The 16,813-nt window shown below is 43.0% G+C and overlaps 1 protein-coding gene across 1 annotated transcript; it reads right to left on the bottom strand.

Moving 5' to 3' along the window:
* Positions 1-2,612: 2,612 nt before the first annotated feature.
* On the bottom strand, positions 2,613-15,859 carry snphb (syntaphilin b). Its single transcript, XM_056602474.1, has 9 exons — positions 15,529-15,859; positions 14,555-14,656; positions 13,934-14,083; positions 10,741-11,036; positions 10,391-10,704; positions 9,093-10,303; positions 6,816-6,870; positions 2,765-2,875; positions 2,613-2,666 (listed from the first exon to the last, which is right to left on the bottom strand). Exons 1-9 carry the CDS (start codon positions 15,660-15,662, stop codon positions 2,613-2,615), a joined length of 2,427 nt encoding a protein of 808 aa, XP_056458449.1. The 5' UTR covers positions 15,663-15,859.
* Positions 15,860-16,813: the final 954 nt, after the last annotated feature.

Here is a 16,813-nt window from a genome sequence, read left to right as displayed (position 1 = left end):
TCTTGTTTCCCCGAGGTCCCCCCCTTCCCCACGGACGTGCCTGAACACTCCTAAGGATCCCCTGGCATCCTACAAATACCCGAACCACCTCATCTGACTTCCTGTCCAAGTCAAGAAGCAGTCGGCTCTAATCATAGTTTTCCTCACGGATGGCTGAGCCTTCTCAACCATCCTAATGAGACGCCAGCCACCCTTCTGATAAAACTCATCTTCTCGCCCCGCTGTGTAACCCACATCTCGTCCTTTCGGTCATCACCCAACCCTCATGACCTAGGTGAGGATAGGAACGAAGAATCGAACGGTTAATCGAGAGCTTTGCCCTTGCGGGCTCAGCTCTCGTTTTTTCCGATAACAACGGTGCGGTAAAACGAACGCAATACCGCCCCCGCTGCTCCGATTCTCCAGCCAATCTCACGCTCCATAGTACCCTCACTCGCGAACAAGACCCACGAGGGTACTTGAACTCCTTCACTTGGGTTAAGGACTCATTTCCTACCCTGAGTAAGCAATCCACCGGTTTCCTGCTAAGAGTCATGGCCTCAGATTTAGCGGTGCTGATCCTCATCCCCAGCCGCTTCAACACTCGGCCCGCCAGCCGATCCAGTGAGTGCTGAAGGTCACTGCCGATGATGATACCATGAGGGACCACATCTTCTGCAAAAAGCAGTGACGAGACCGCAGACCCACCGAACTGCAACCCCTCCCCACCACGACTACCCTCGATATCCTGTCCATGTATATCACAAACAGGATTGGGTGCAATGCCAGCCCTGGCGGAGACCAGCACCCACTGAGAACGAACTGACTGGCTGCCGAGGGAACGCAAATGTATTTTTATTTATTTTTAAAACAACCTCTTGCCTACAGAGCAAGCGTCTCTATCGATTGGGCCACGGCCACGGTGACCACACTGTTGTAATTGGATTTACTAATATAAATCTATATGACGCTACAACTAACAACAAATGAGAGGAGAACTCCTCAAAGCAGATCTGTGCTGGCTGAACTGATTTGGTCTGCTTCTGGGTCTGCGATTGGGCGCAAACACTTCAAATGCATTGGCTGAGAGAAAAGAAGGGCGGAGATAATTAGCATACTAAAGAAACGCCGTATTTTACGACGTTGTGATGTGCACAAAAGCGCCGTATTTTACGCGCGGTTTGATGTTCAAAACTGCGCTTTTTACGCGCGCTCTTGGAAGGCTTAATTGCGGCGTAAAAAGCAGCGCTTTTTTGCGCATGACGGCGTAAAATACGGCGTTTTCTACATTTTACGGCGTTTTTTACGGCGTAATGAAGGTGATTCGCGTCTAAATGATGCCGTTTTCTGGCGGGGATGGCTTGCCATACGAAAGATGTTTTACGCTCTCGCTCGAATTTAATTTTGGCACAATGGGGGAGGGAACCAAGGCAGGGCGGGCTTTCCTATGATTGGCCGTTGTCTGAAGCGCGATATTTGATTGACAGCCCTCCTCACCCTCCTCTAATTCAAGTCTGAATTGTACAGTAAATGGCTGAAACGATAGTTACGTATTGTAACTACCAGATTCTATGAGTATAGGCGCAGCCTTTAAGTGTCGGCCTCATTGTCCTTTAAATAGCTGAAGAAAAGCAGTTTATTGGGAGCAGAACGTCCGCCGGCGCCCGACTATATCTGCGAAATGCGGACGTCGTTGAGGCACGCCGCACGCGGACATAATTGAGGCCCACGCTGTTGGTGGTCGGGGATTACACATTTTTCAGTGCTATGGCTCACGCCTTGGGATAACCCAATAGCGATAGCCTTAAAAGGATGCGCCTATACTCATAGAATCTAGAGTTACAATAAGTAACTATCGTTTCAGCCATTTACTGTACAATTCAGAATTGAATGAGAGGAGGGCTGTCAATCAAATATCGCGCTTCAGAAACGGCCAATCAATCATCCAAGTTTAATTTCTTATTTCATTTCATTGATGACTGAGCATGATGACCCCACCCAACCGCTTTTGTGGTAAGCATTGCTAAATAACAATGATGTATAAGAGTAACGTCAAAATTACTACCAGTTCATTTCTATTTTCAGGGGTTGTTTGCCCGTTCAGCTAAGACGGGCCCGTTCAGCTTGTTCTGATGTTGCTCATTACCCTCAGTGGTCTCACCCTGCTCTGTCTCTCTGTGATACTTATTCTTATTAATTAAAAACTTATTCAATAAAGTGAATTTCTTCTAACCCTAACCCTTTTTCGTGTTACCCTTTGTACAAAAGTGACGTAGCCTACTCTTCAATACACATTGATATTTCATTTAAAAGAAACTGTTGTTGAATTCTGGGTCATTGTCCTTAATAAGAATGTATTATTTAGTTATAATATGTCATACTTACCTTTATTTTGATGAGTAACGCCCCAAAAAAAACATGAGGTATTTCTTACTGTAAAATAACATGATTCTTATTTAGAGTGTAAGACAGCGGTTAGTCTTACCCTTTAAGTAATAGTGATGTATTTCTTACAGAAATAACATACTTATTTGCGCGTAAGAATTCTGTATTTCTGTAAGTAAAAAACGCTTCCCCACCATCTTCCTCTTTCGTCTGACTTACGTATATCTTACCATTGCCTTTCTTGATGCCTAGGCTTTCGCCCCCGCAGAGTCGGAGGCGGGGGCCGGGGGCTGGAGGTCTTCCTAAGAATTGCGGTAGACTTACGTACGTTTTATTAGTGACTCCTCTCATCGGTGACTCCAAGTCACCTGGAGATTACAGAATTGTTATGAACACATACGTAAGTGTTATCCGGGCTGGCACAACCCACGTCTCCTCCCGGGGCCTCGGGCGCAGAGTCGGAGTCGGAGTCCGAGCCCGAGTTGGAGATCTCTGTAAGACTTACGTAATTCTTATGGAACACACAACCCGGTCGCCGACATAGGATTTTATTGACCCCCACTTGCAGCTAGGGGGTGCCAAATTCGTTCAAGAGCATGTTTGCCTAACCAGCAACCAACCTACCAAGTCTATAGTCTGTAGCAATTTGGGAAGGGGGTGTTTTGGGCTTCAAACCATTTTTTGGGCCTACTGAGTGAAAAGTAAAAAGTGACTTCACTTGAAGCTAGGGAGTCCAAATTTATGTCAGAGGATGCCTTCCTCCCCAGCATCCAACATATCAAAGCACAAGTCAGCTGTTTGGGACAAAGGAGGAAAAAAAATAGGCTTTATGGTGTGCTCAGCAAGGGTGACCACATTCGTGTCGGAGCACAGTTGCCTAACCATTACCCAGCCTTTGCTTGGATAGTTTGCTCCCCATTTTTGTCAGAGGATGCTGGGGATACGTAATTCTTACTAACGGCCCACTGGCCGTCTCCTCCCAGGGCCTCGGTGCACCCGAGACCTGCAAGAGTCGGCGGCACGCTAGGTATTAGTTCTTAGTAAGAAGTACGTAAGTCCAACTAGTAAATACGTGTCCTTCTAGTAATTACGTGTGTCTTACTTTGAGATGAAGTAAGAATTAAGTATGTCCTAGTATGACTTGCGTGTTTCTTACTCCGGGAACGGATGTATGTAACAATTACGTCTTCTTTAGTAAGATATACGTATGTCTAGGGTTGGTATTGTGATTCTTACAAAAAAATACACAATTATTACGTAAGAAAATAAGGCATACGTAAGTCTTATGGCGAGGACGACCGTAATTCTTATAAATCAACTCACTTTAGACACCTGGTCGACGTTTTTGTCATTTCATTTCCACTTACTTCTTTCTTATGGAACCGTCACCAACCTGCAACCTAAATTCGACTAGATGCACAAGTCAGCTGTTTGGGATGTTGGTCAAAGGAGAAAAAAAACGAATTTATTCGTTTATTCGTAGGTAGGATAATAATTTGTTTGGTGTAGTTGACAAACTGAATGGAAATAATGTCATTACAAGTTTAAAACCCACAAGCAATTTGTCGCTGAATGATGAAATGTCATGTGTTTCATGAAAACCTGTATCAAAAAGAAACATGAAGTATGATCTGTGAATGGCCGTCTCTGCTCCAAGTGCATAGCGAATTCATTGCATAAGGTGAGTTTAACTCATTAACACATTATGTCATTACTATTTAGGCATACTATCATGATAATAAAATAAATAATATAATATATAATATTTTGTATGTGAGGCTATTGTGTTTTGTACCAGAAAGCATTGCAACTTTAAATAGTTTCCATGCTTCCACTACCACCGGGGATAGTTTGGGAATCGAGTCTCTGACACGTTTATCCTAAGAAATGTGTCACTTAGTTCAATGCTTAATAGGCTGAGGTGAATCACCATCAGCGCTTATATGCCCTCTCCCCCTATCCAACACCTCTCCCCCTATCCTACACCCCCCTCCCCCTATATATGGAGCACATGATATGCTCAATTTGTCAATTTCCAGAGGCACAAGTGTAGGATAATAAAATAGTCAGAGTTAAAAGAAAAATGTATTGTAATTGAAATGTTTAAACACAATTAATCATTGTTTGATAAAATTAATTTAAACTGATTATTTTGCCATTCAAGAACCCTCCCCGTCATTAAACTGCCTTTAGCTACACTATTTAAAATTTGATTAAAAGGAGAAACTCTGTTACTATGTTCTTAATATATATAGGCTAGAATTTTTTGAGAGAAAAGTAGGGGTATAAACTCATCACCACTAGGTAATTGTCACTGGAAGAAATCTTAATGGGAATCAATATAAAATACTCTATTTCCGTAGCTTTTTCCTTTTGTTTATTCTTTATGCGTCTGATCTAAAGGGAACTTAAATTATATGGCCAGTTTGTTAAGACCCCAGGTGAATGGATGTGTCTAATTAAAAGTAACAAAGCCTGGTCCTTGAAACTAAGTAGTAAAATGGAGGCAATCCACCTTAAAATGTGTTCTAAGGTTGGTGTCAATAGGTCAAGAAATCACAAAATCGATGTAAAATAATGCAATGCTAAGCTCTAATGCTCAAAATTACACCTTAACGACATTTGCTCATCAACCATGATTGATTGACAAATAGCTCGGTACGCTTATCTCAGCGCCCCAAAGGGATCCTGAGAAAATGAGATTGATTCATACAATAACTTTGTGTCACATTGAGAGATGTGTGCAAAATAAATCCCCAAATCTTCTAAGAAACCACATGTTCTAATGAGACTAAATGTGGTATACATGCTATACGGAGTGCCTGACTCTCAAACTCTTGTACAGATTCTTCTAAAATAAGAACGATGAGTTAATATTTAAATGAGCAAACATCTTCGATAAATCACAAGTATGCTCAAGTAGGTTCGGGGCCTTGGCATATATAGGCACATATATGGCACCCCCTTAAGAGGTGTGGTGTATGAAGCGCCACAAATGTCACAGGGTGAATTTTCATTTTTTCTCTTTTTTAAAGGGGGCACAAAAGGGGGCATCTACTCTTAAACCATGACCGGGATTCAGTACAAATTGCCACATAGGACTTCAGTGTGGGTGTGGGATTAAAGCAGCTTTAATTATATTATATTACATGACTTGTGATTTACAAACTAAACTGATTTATTGTTTTAGCTTACCCTTTTTATCTGACTCTTTCCAGTAGGTTTACTACTTTAATGCACTCACTTGATAAAATTAATTCTGCTCTTGTTTTTCTGAATCAACAACATAATTATCTCAGAACTCTGTGATAAGGCTTTATGGAATCACAATTCTGGGTAACGCTCTATATTATGGTCCTTGTGATAAGCCTTAGTTAATAGCTAATAAGACCCTTGTTATATGCGTATTAACATTAATTGGTGTTAATCAGACTATATAAAAGTGTCAATAATAACATAATAATCATGTTTATTGCGAGATTATAATACTTTCATGTGCTAACTATTTATCGATTGCTTAATAACATTAATAATAGTCTTATGAGTTTCTTATAGTTGTTAATAAAAGCATTACAAACCCATTTATTGAGTCTTACTACCGCACATGTTGAGTGATTGTGATCTGTTTTGTGCCGCATATGTGTTCAACATCAAGTGTTCGAACATTTGGAAAACGTGTCTGAATCATCAGCACCCAAAAACCAACAACTGACAGTCAAAAGATAGGCACAAGCACAGAAAACATGGATGAGAGGAAAAGGTCTGAACTGGAGGACGACCCGTCTGGTAAGTTTAAGAATGTATTGCTATAGTAATGTTAGCTGGTTCTAACAAACTTTTATTGGCTTGCATTACTTTCTTTCAGAGGCTTTGATAGATGGGTTTTTAATGTGTTTATTAATAACTATAAGAAACTCATAAGACTATTATTAATGCTATGAAGCGATCAATAAATAGTTAACAAGTTTCTTATAAGTGCTTATTAAAGTCTCATAATGTCACAATAAACATGATTATTATGTTATCATTAACACTTATAGTCTTATTAACACAAATTAATGCTAGTAAGTATTTAATAGGGGTCTTATTACCTATTAACTAAGACTTATTACAAGGACCTTAATATAAAGCATTACCCATCTCGGCTGTTTTTCTGAATTAATGAGTTACCAAAAAATCCCAAGAGAAGCTCTCATTATCTTTAAGAGTCAGTGAGCCCACTGTTTCAGATGGAAACCAAACACTGATTTAAAACAATGCGTTTAGGGCTGATAGATTTAGGAAAGGGGGGGCATGTTATCCCCATGGTTATGATACACGCCAACTTTATGATACCTTTTTACTACCTTTGTTGTCTAACTGTTATGAGCACGAAACAATGAAAACAATGTTTCATGGATATCCGCCACAGTAGCGTTGTACTATAGGTGAAGGGGAAGCCTAACCCTCACCCGGACGTGGACATTAAACACATCGCTGCTCAGAGAGGGCTTCACCCTCCTGGATCTGCAATGTCATCAGATCAGAACATCCCATTAGAACATCAGATCAGAACATCAGAACAGCAGAACATCAGATCAGAACATCAGATCAGGACATCCCATTAGAACATCAGATCAGAACATATGAACAGAACATCCGAACATCAGATCAGAACATCAGAACAGACTTTCCGTCTGAACAATCAAAGTCCTGGGGTGCTCCAAGTCGACAAACTAATAACAATGCCATCAATATTACCTAAGGACACGAATACCTCCCAATATCACAAGCATAAACCAAAATCTAACTGGATTAAATTTAACAGGCGAAACACGTTTGCTTCTATGAAATAGAGCTTCTCTTGGGATTTTGAGGTATCTCGTAAATTCAGAGAAACAGTAAAATATTTTTTTGCAACGAAACGTATCTCAGAACTGAGATAATCTTATTGTTAGTTCAGAAAATGGCTTATAATTTTTTGCCATCAAAACTTCTATGAATTCTGAAATAATTTACTCTCAGAAATTCAGAACCGTGGCGAATTTAATTTTGCCATTAAAACAGATCTCAAGTTCAGAGCTAATTAGCTGATTAATTCCGAATAACAGCAGAATTTTTAATCCATAAAACCTTATCTCAGAATCCTGAGATAATTAGCTAATTAATTCAGAAAAACTGAGCAGAATAGATTTTTATTATATTATATTGTTCATATTTATAAGTGAATGCATTACGCTTCTGTAGTTTCTCAACAAATGAACCTGATTAATACTGGTTTTGGTGGACAAACAATATTTTGGATACACACATTAGACTTCAAGTAATTAATCCAATTCATAAAGTGAACAGTAGTGCAAACTTTTGCAGCAGATAATAAGCATTAGGATTCATTCAGCATTATCTCCTCGAGGTAAACAAGGGTTAAACAAATACAGAACAACATATAAATGAATATAGACTGACATAGTTGGTCTTCAGGGTGTTTAGAAATTATTTTCTGATGACTGCTGAGCTGACACATGGAGGAAGTTGCAGATAATTATACTTATAATTGATCATTACACTATCACATTATCATATTGCAATATATTCTTTGTATTTTAATAAAGCTGCATTTACACTCCTTATACCCACATTCACATAAGATCAAACACAACCCATTATTTACAATAAAAGCATTTGCTTACAACCACCAAATAGTACACTAACAACACGTGCGCTGTTTCCAATTATGAATGTGAACAAAAACAGCATTTCCCAAGTTGAAGAGCTAAATTTATAATTTCAGTGACTTACTTTGACTAACTCTCATAAGGTTGGCTTAAAAGACACATCCACAGTGACAGATAAATGACACTAGAACAGCAGTAAGGTTGCAGTTAATATACAGCACAGGGTTAGGGGTTAAATCCTATGTTTTAATGCATTCAGTTGTGGATTAACATTTCAAACTGACCTAGCACACTACTGGACAAGCATCTGTTTGGTAAACAGACCTATTGGTGCTATCTGGTAAAGCTGCACAGATGTTTACGTTTTGCCTTCTATGAATGTCAATACATAATGCTATTTGAGTTGAAACAGTATCAGTAATGCGTTCAAGTTTCATGGTGTATGGCACAAATTGGAACATTTAATTGGTGTCAACTACAATCTGTAATTTGGTAACATTACAATCTCCCTCCCAAAGCTTGAAGCCATAACAATGGGTAGACTCTCATAGATTAGAGATCAATAAATCCTATATAATGTATTGCAAACTGGTTGTGTTTTATGCTTGTCTCTTTACAACTGAAGAAGCTTCATTTGAGTTAAGACTTTAGGAACTTTAGTTAAGAACTGGTTATTAGTTCTGTCAGAGCATTCCTGGCATTAATGCCTTGAGCTGTTCCAAACTTAGAGACGGTGAAACTAATAATAATAATAATAATAATAATAATAAGAGTATTTATCTGAGAAAAAGATCACTTATGGCATAGCTTGATTCCCATCAAAATAATTCATTATTATGTTACTCAACTAGCCACAACAAAAATATATAATATTTTTCGATGTTCAGGGTGATTTTTCTATTAAGCCTTTCACATCAAAGATTCATTCAGATAACCTAAGTGAGTCATTATTACCTGTACTCCTGTAATTTGCTGAATCAGACATGATATATTTTTGGGAGGGTAGTTTATCCTGCTACAGCTGGGTTCCTATTGTATTTTAGATGCTTTTCGGTGCTCTTCTCTCATATTTGCGTTCCCCCAAGGTCCCCCCCGCCTGCAGGGTAGTGTCTCAGGCCGCCCCCCCGGCGCAGTGAGTGTAAGGCTACAGTGCAGCATCCACGCAGCAGGGATCCGATGTGATACATGGGCTGTCCATTGCGGACAGGGCCACGGCAGAGCCACGCCACCGTTGGGACCATCGGTACAGCCACCGCAAGGAGGTCTACAAGAAAATGGCGGCTCCAGTAGCTTTTCTGAACTGTACCAGAGTCTGCCGCAGGTTCTGGTTCTACATTACCACCTATGGCTCCCTGTTTTTCAGAATCCAGTTCTGCACTGTCTTCAATATGGCTCCTCTCTCTGGTGAAGCCCACTATCTGTTCTTGGGTGGTACATCTCTTTGGCTGGGAAGTATGAGGCATTTCTACACCTGGTGACATCCCTGGGTTACTTGGATTGTCCGGTGTTGCCTCTGTCTGTGGGCATACTTTTAATTCCTCCAACTCCAGCCGTGTCTCACTACAACTACTAGGGATTCCCTCCCTAATCTCTCCTGGCTGGACTTCTCTAGTGCATCCTCCTAATTCGAGACTACCCTCACACCCTACTTTTGGTAAATCTCCCTCTACCGCGTCCATATATTTCTTCTGTTCAGAGTAGGTGTTTCCCTGCCTAGATTGCACATAGGTGTTTTCATCCAAACTTTCTGGTTCTAAATCTATTCCTTTCTCAGAAGCGTGGGACAACCTCTCCACAAACTCTGTTGGTTTTTCTAATATACAAGTTTCCTTCTCTTTTTCGTCATTTTCCTGTTTTGCCTCTCCTTCAACTTCCCCCTTGCCGTAATGAGGAATCTCAATGGAGCAGGGTATCATGGACGACTGCGGTATGGCTGAAAGCAGAAGAGTTTTGGAGACAGTGATTGGTTCATTGGCTGCGGTTATTGTGGTAATGGAATCCATTTCTTCTTCACCCTCATCCGACATCCAGGTGGAAGTGGGACTGCAGGCCTGTGAGTGGAAAGTGCGTTGCTCTGTGATGGTGTCCAGGTCAGAAGGGTTACCAGTTGTGGTGGGAACAGGGCAGCTTTCTGTCTGGATGCCCATCTCTCGCAGGTGGTGCAAGTAGAGGTGGTGGTGATACAAGCAAGGGTGGCTAACACTGCTCACTCCGTCCAGGGCACGATGGAATGGGGACAGACGGTCCCCTGTGCACAGCTTCTCATAGGTGGAAGAGTGGGGCATGGTGTGGGCAAGGTTGTGGGGTAAAGTGTGAGGCAGAGTGTGGGAATAGCCTTCAGGAAGGGATGGGGTTAAGGAATGGGGAAAGGTCTGGGAGTAAGAGTTGAGTAATGAGGCCGTCTCCTCTGACAGAAAGGCGGCCTCCAGCAGCAAGTCAGCTCGGCTAGGGATGTTGCTTTCCCCGCAGCACACAAAGTCACTGTCCTGAGTGCCATCCCCGGACATGCAACGAAGCCCTGAACCCTTTCTTCTTCGGTCTGCAAATACTTGTTCGCTCAGCTTGTTGTATGTGGAGCTCCGTTTCAGCGAGTTGGCAGGAGACACATCACATGAACACACTGCCCTTCCTCCAAATGGAGGTCTTGGAATGGCTCCGGGACTCTCCCCCGATACAGAAGCAGGGGCTGAACCACCGACTCTGGCACGGCATACAGGCACACCCTCACCCTCCTTGGCCATGCTAGTCTGGGCTATCTCCATGTTGAGCAGTAGGTTCTCCAGCTTGTGGTTCTGGGCATTAATTTCCATGAAGAACTTCTGGACCCCTTCATCCCCACTAAGCCCCCCGGCATCACTCAGGCTATTGTGAACGGTTTCAACAACATCCTTGAGCTGCTGGATCTCGTGCCGCGCGTCTTTCAGGGCCAACTGGGCCTCCACCCTGTGACACTCTTCCTCGATCCAGTCCTCCTGCATTCTTGACAGCTGGCCTCTAAGCTCATCGATCTCCGTGTCTCTGAGGGGGAGGGAGTGAGGGAGGAGATGGAGAAGGAGGAAGGTTATTAAAAGCTGTAAATAAGTTTCAAGAGTTGTAAAGAGCGAGCAAAAGAGAGCATCAAACAAACAAAAAACAACAAATTGCTGCTCCCTCCCTCCCTATTTTTGTCTGGCAATGATATTTGTTGCATTTCACGCACCTGTAATTGACAGGAAAGTTGGATCCCTGAACCAATCAGAGTAGAGATGCCCTGATTGGTAAACCATTTGATGGGATAGGTGTCTAAATGTGTGAATACAGAGTAAGTTGCGCCAGACTCAAAACTAGCCAGCAAAACTCGGGGGGAGGACTAGAGGGGCACACATAGGTAACCACTAGGAGGGGGAGACATAATTTAACACAGGGAACTGTCATTCATGAAATTATTTCTTTATGCTCAATAAAATGGCAATTTGTTAATCTCCCAGACCGGAAGTCTCAGAAGCAGAGAGCAGGGCAAGCTAACTTGTAAGTAACCATGAACAAGTGATTGACAGCAAACAGAAACATCTGATCTGAACAAGGGACAGCACTCTCTGGCTTCTTTTCCAGCTCCTCAGAAGTTGGCTGAATCGACAAATTTTTTTGATGCTTTTCCTTCTACAATTTGGGAACCAGTGGAGGGGCTTTTGTCACGAGTTATAAGCCCTTTGTATCGGGCCTTGCGATTGGTTGGCGATTGGTTATGGCAGATCCAGAGTGGCACTGGGCAGGTCCAATCATTTTAAAACTTCTACAGACACCCGCCTCCAAGTGAGTGAACGTTTGTCAATTGAGCAGTTCCAGACCTTCTGTACAAATTAAATGAAGTACGATGGTCTGGTAGGACCAGGCTAGCCGAAAGTGGGGCTGAGCAAAGAAAATGGACCAGTCACCACTTGGGGAAGGTGGACGATGCTGCGGCCTTCCTCGAGACCTTCCAGGGAGTGGCCGAGATCTCGAGATGGCCTCGTCAGGAGTGGGCCCACCGTATCCTGCCACTCCTGACGGGGGAGGCCCAGCTCGGAGCCCACAGTCTGCCGGCCATGGCCCCACGGGACTTCGACACCGTTGCCAAGGCCATCCGGGACCGGCTTGGCCTAAACCCCGAAGAACAGTTCCGCGCGTTGATGTTCACAGAGGGGGACCGACCCTTCGCCTATGTCCAGCAGCTGCTGTACCACCTAGTACCGCTAGGCGGTCGGCCTAGCGGAGAGCCACCTGGCCCCCCCTCCGACGGCCCAGCGACCACCAACACCAGGCCCACGCACCGGTGCAGCCGCCCTGCAGCGGAACAGACCAACCCCGGTGCCGAGGGCGAAATGGGGGGCCTCCGGTGCAGAGCGGGCACGTGAATCGCCTCTCCACCCTCTCTGCAGATGGGCGTTCAGACAAAGCATAGAGTCAAGGCGGGGGTTAGTTCTGAGCCTCACGCATCCCCTGATTCTAGGGTTGGATTGGGCTGGGTTTCCACAGGCTGTTAGGGGGACCATGAGGGTGCGGATACGACAGGTAGGGACATGTAAGTCGGGTGCTGTGTTCTGTGCCAATGCGGGGGCGTCCAACGCTGTTCAGGGACCGGGGGAGGCGAGGGATCATCAACCCGAGGTCCCAGCACCGAGGTTCCCACCGGTGGAGGATTTCCACGCCAAACGCAGTGCTGACTTACTCACACTTTGTGGTAGTTAGGCATTGGCTTTATCGGGTCGGTCGTGAAACCCAGAGTGAGGAGATTGTCACCCAGTTGCTGGTACCTAGGAGCTGCCGGGAAATGGTTTTCCAGGTGGCGGGCCATTTGGGGTACGATAAAACACTCAACCGGATAATGGCTCGGTTCTATTGGCCGGGGATTCGGGCGGAGGTGCGCCTCCTGTCCCGAGTGTACCTTACGTTGGGTATCCAGTCTTAGATTTTACCGTTGGGAGTAAATCTGGTTACCAACAAGGGGGTGGTTGTTAGTCAAAGACAGCTGTATGGGCATCAAATACATCCTAATGAATGTGATCACAGATTGCTGGGATTGCACCAGGGCAGTTCAACACCATATCCCCACTGGCACACTACCCCTATCTGTGAAAGCTATTGGTCAAATAGCAACCGGAACGTAGATTAAAGCGCTGTTCTCGCACAGACATCGATAATAACAACATATTTCCCGATACGGTGTCCAACCTGTCCTGAACATACTACACCCCTGATGTAGTGAAAATCCGATTGCATGTTAAATCAAAACCGAATATCCGTCGAATATCAAACCGGCTTCTAACTTTTACCTGCTGATGCAGTCTGCTCCGGTAGAGCTGGTCTTTATCACGTCTCCTCCCGTCCTATTAACTGTATTTATGGGACAGAGCCCGATTAAATCTGGATAATTTAGTAAATTGGGTGTTATAGTTAAAGTTTTAAACTACATGTCCGAGTTATTTGAATCACAGCAGCTCCGCTAGCTCGATACTAAAGCACCAATATGACCAAACACAATGGCCAGAGGACCAGCATCCTTTCTTAACCGTGCAAACAGTTTTACTTGTTCTAGAATTGTTCATTATTTGAGGGTCTTAATGTTTATTTTCTTCAACTTTATCACAGTATTGAAGGGGAGATTTGGAGGTACCTGGTCAGGGCTTGGTCAGCCTACAAATCCCAGCTGTGGAGACTGCGGAGAAACTGCAGAGAGCGGACACTAACCCACTGCGCGATGTGACCTGGGAGTGCGTCTTTTCTGTGTCATTATTGGAGGTAAAATTCCGGTCCACTGAAGGGGTTGTTTTGTCTGTGGGACCTATGTGTAAGGGCTATTTATGGTCCAAATGTGGCCGTTTGTAGATGTCTTTTATTTTTTCAACAATTTGTCAATCTGGGGTTAATTCATGTTTCAAAGACCTTTGTTGTCTCACCTGTCCTGCAGTCTGTCGACGGTCTCTTTTAGCCTGGCCCGCAGGTGTCGTATACACACCTCCTTCTGTTGTAGGGGGGTGAGGTACTGCTCTGGGGGAGGAGGCCGGAGTCCATGGTTATCCGTGCATGACGTGTACTTCTGGTGACGTCTGGGACATGGTATGAGGATATTTTCAGTAGTAGACATTTCATTTCTCTGACAATCTGTATCTTAATTCAGTTTAAATAACCCATGCTATGCTAACCCTAAATGACTGATTAGTAAATATTTACCGGCTACATTATATGTTCTGATGCATAGTACTGCTTGATAAAAAAGGATTTGCGGAAATTTATTCTACCATACAGAACATCTGGAAGAACATTTAATTTAATTTGTTGGAGGAAATAGGCACCTGCCTTAATCCAAAAACTATTCTAATCTAATTCTATCCTTAAAGCTTCTACCATTCCTCATGAAATACTAATTGTGATTCTCAAATAGTACTATTTCACATTATCTAACAATATCCAAGTGATAGTATATAATTCTTAAGTCAAAGTGAAAAACTTTAAGTCAATTCATTTTTTTCTTTAACTTGAAGGCCCAAGTTGAAGTGTGGCCCAGATGGGCATCTTACCCCTTGGTAGGGCTGCAGTCACTGCCCTTACATGAGCCACTGCTGCTACTGTGGGTGGCATTGACAAACGGATCTCTATTACTGGCCGGAGCTGATGGCCGCCTGGTCAAAGGGGAGAGGATAAAAAAGGAATATGTTGCTAATGGACATCACTACAAGTCAATAACACACTTTTAGACAGTATAACAACATGAAAGAATTGGATGCAGATCGAACTAATCTAGATAATGTGAACATGCTCCAGCAAAGTCTTTTCTATGCATATTGAACTTAGACTTGAAGAAAAAAAAAAGAAAATGTTTGCAGAGGCCACACAACATCACAAATCATATGTCAACACCAGACATTGGATATGTGCCATGCACACTGCCAAATATAGTTGTGTTAGTGATGCCAAGTGCAAAACCGACCAATTGGGGAAAAAAAGAAGGAAAAAAGCTGTATTCGTCAGAACAATAACAAAATAGTATGAATGAAATCCCTTAAACTGTAAGGTGGGGAGGTGGGACTGAACATGCCATATTTACAAATGTATTAATTTCACAAATGATCTTATCAAGTCCATATATTCCCACAATGACAGAGACTTCATCTTTGAACATTGACAGTTGAAGATGTATTTAGCCTGAAGAACACATGCTTTGAACATTGACAGTTGAAGATGCATTTAGCCTGAAGAACACATGCTTTGAACAGTGACAGTTGAAGATGTATTTAGCCTGAAGAACACATGCTTTGAACATTGACAGTTGAAGATGTATTTAGCCTGAAGAACACATGCTTTGTTGGCTCATGGTTTAAAAAATAGAAGAGGAGGTACGGCGTCAACAAACCGCTTTCGGGGAGTTGAGGGAGCTTTTTCCGAATGACTGTGGTGCTCTGGAGACCTGGATGCATAGCCTTTAGATGGCGACTTGGTGGAATCATAGTCTTTAGATGGTGGCTTGCTGGACCCATGACCTTTAGATGGTGACTTGGTGGAGGCATAGCTCTTAGAGGGGGTCTTTGAAGACGCATAGCCTTTTGTTGGCCGCATCGAGACCATGTAACCCGTCTCCATTGGGACGTAGTCTAGCTCAATGAACTTGCAGTAGTCGAACCTGCCCATGCAGAGACAACAGGATGTTACATGGCTGTAGATTGAATGTCACCTTGAACAAGAAAGGTTAATATTCCCAAAATAGTAGTGATCAGTGAGGACGAGCATTAACCTAAGGTGGTAGGTCGCAGCCAAACACACAGAGGTCAAGAAAGCAGAGCCAATGTAGGACTGGATTTACGTCATCTTTCAAGAAATTATAGAAGTGATAGACAAACCCTTCCAAATGTGTTTGTATATTTAATACCCCAGAGTTGATTATGGAATATGAAGGGTTTGGTTTCCGTTTGTAGTCGAGTAGTATTGACCAATCCCGTTTGAGCTTGCTTTTGTTGAGTGGGGAGCAACAGTCTCGGAACCCATCCGTCACGCCTGATTTAGCTTTAATTTATATTTTTTTAGTGTCTGTTTGCAGAGATAAGCCTCAATGTATTCTGGATGGGAATCATAGACAAAAAATATCAAAAACAATGACTGGCAGGGAAGAGGCAGTCCTGGCCCGGATATCCGCTATCTGCTGTCCACCAGAACCACAGAAATATGGCCTGATGTCCCAAGAGGTCAATCATGGCAAGACGATAGCCCATGGTTTCCGAGATTGCTAATAATATCTTGCCAAGGTTTGCTGTGCGTTTCATATACAATATCAATCATTATCATGCTCATCATGCTTGCTTAGTACTGTCTAACCCAGAGACAGTACTAAAGAAGTATCACAAAGTGGTCGTGGGTCGTAACCATCCGGATAACCCCTTCTTCCTAGTCCTCTCAGCCCAGAACGCATTCTCTCTAGTTTGTCTGTCCTGGGCTCCACTAGAATCATGACGGTGCCACATGGCGGTCTCCGTGGGATAGGACCTTCTCTCTGGGTAGATATAAAGGGCTCAATATAAATTGACCAGATTAAACACTATTATACACAAACATAATTATGTATATTATATTCCATTTATGGCATGCCTGATACGCTAAATTCCACTTCATTCTACACAGTACACCTTGAACTACAACTAAAAGGTAATAATGTAGTGACATGCAGAGCAGCCTGATTAAAAAACATGACTAATTATACGAAAAATCGACATACTAGGGAGATTTCAGTAAACGGTAAATGGATCAGTGGAATATAAATGTGACTGTCTGTGGAGAACCCACAAGTT

This window comes from Gadus chalcogrammus, chromosome 1 (assembly GCF_026213295.1).
Source record: "Gadus chalcogrammus isolate NIFS_2021 chromosome 1, NIFS_Gcha_1.0, whole genome shotgun sequence".
NCBI classification, from domain to species: domain Eukaryota; kingdom Metazoa; phylum Chordata; class Actinopteri; order Gadiformes; family Gadidae; genus Gadus; species Gadus chalcogrammus.
Note: the sequence above shows the minus strand (reverse complement) of the source record. Positions and strands in the feature narration are given on the sequence as shown.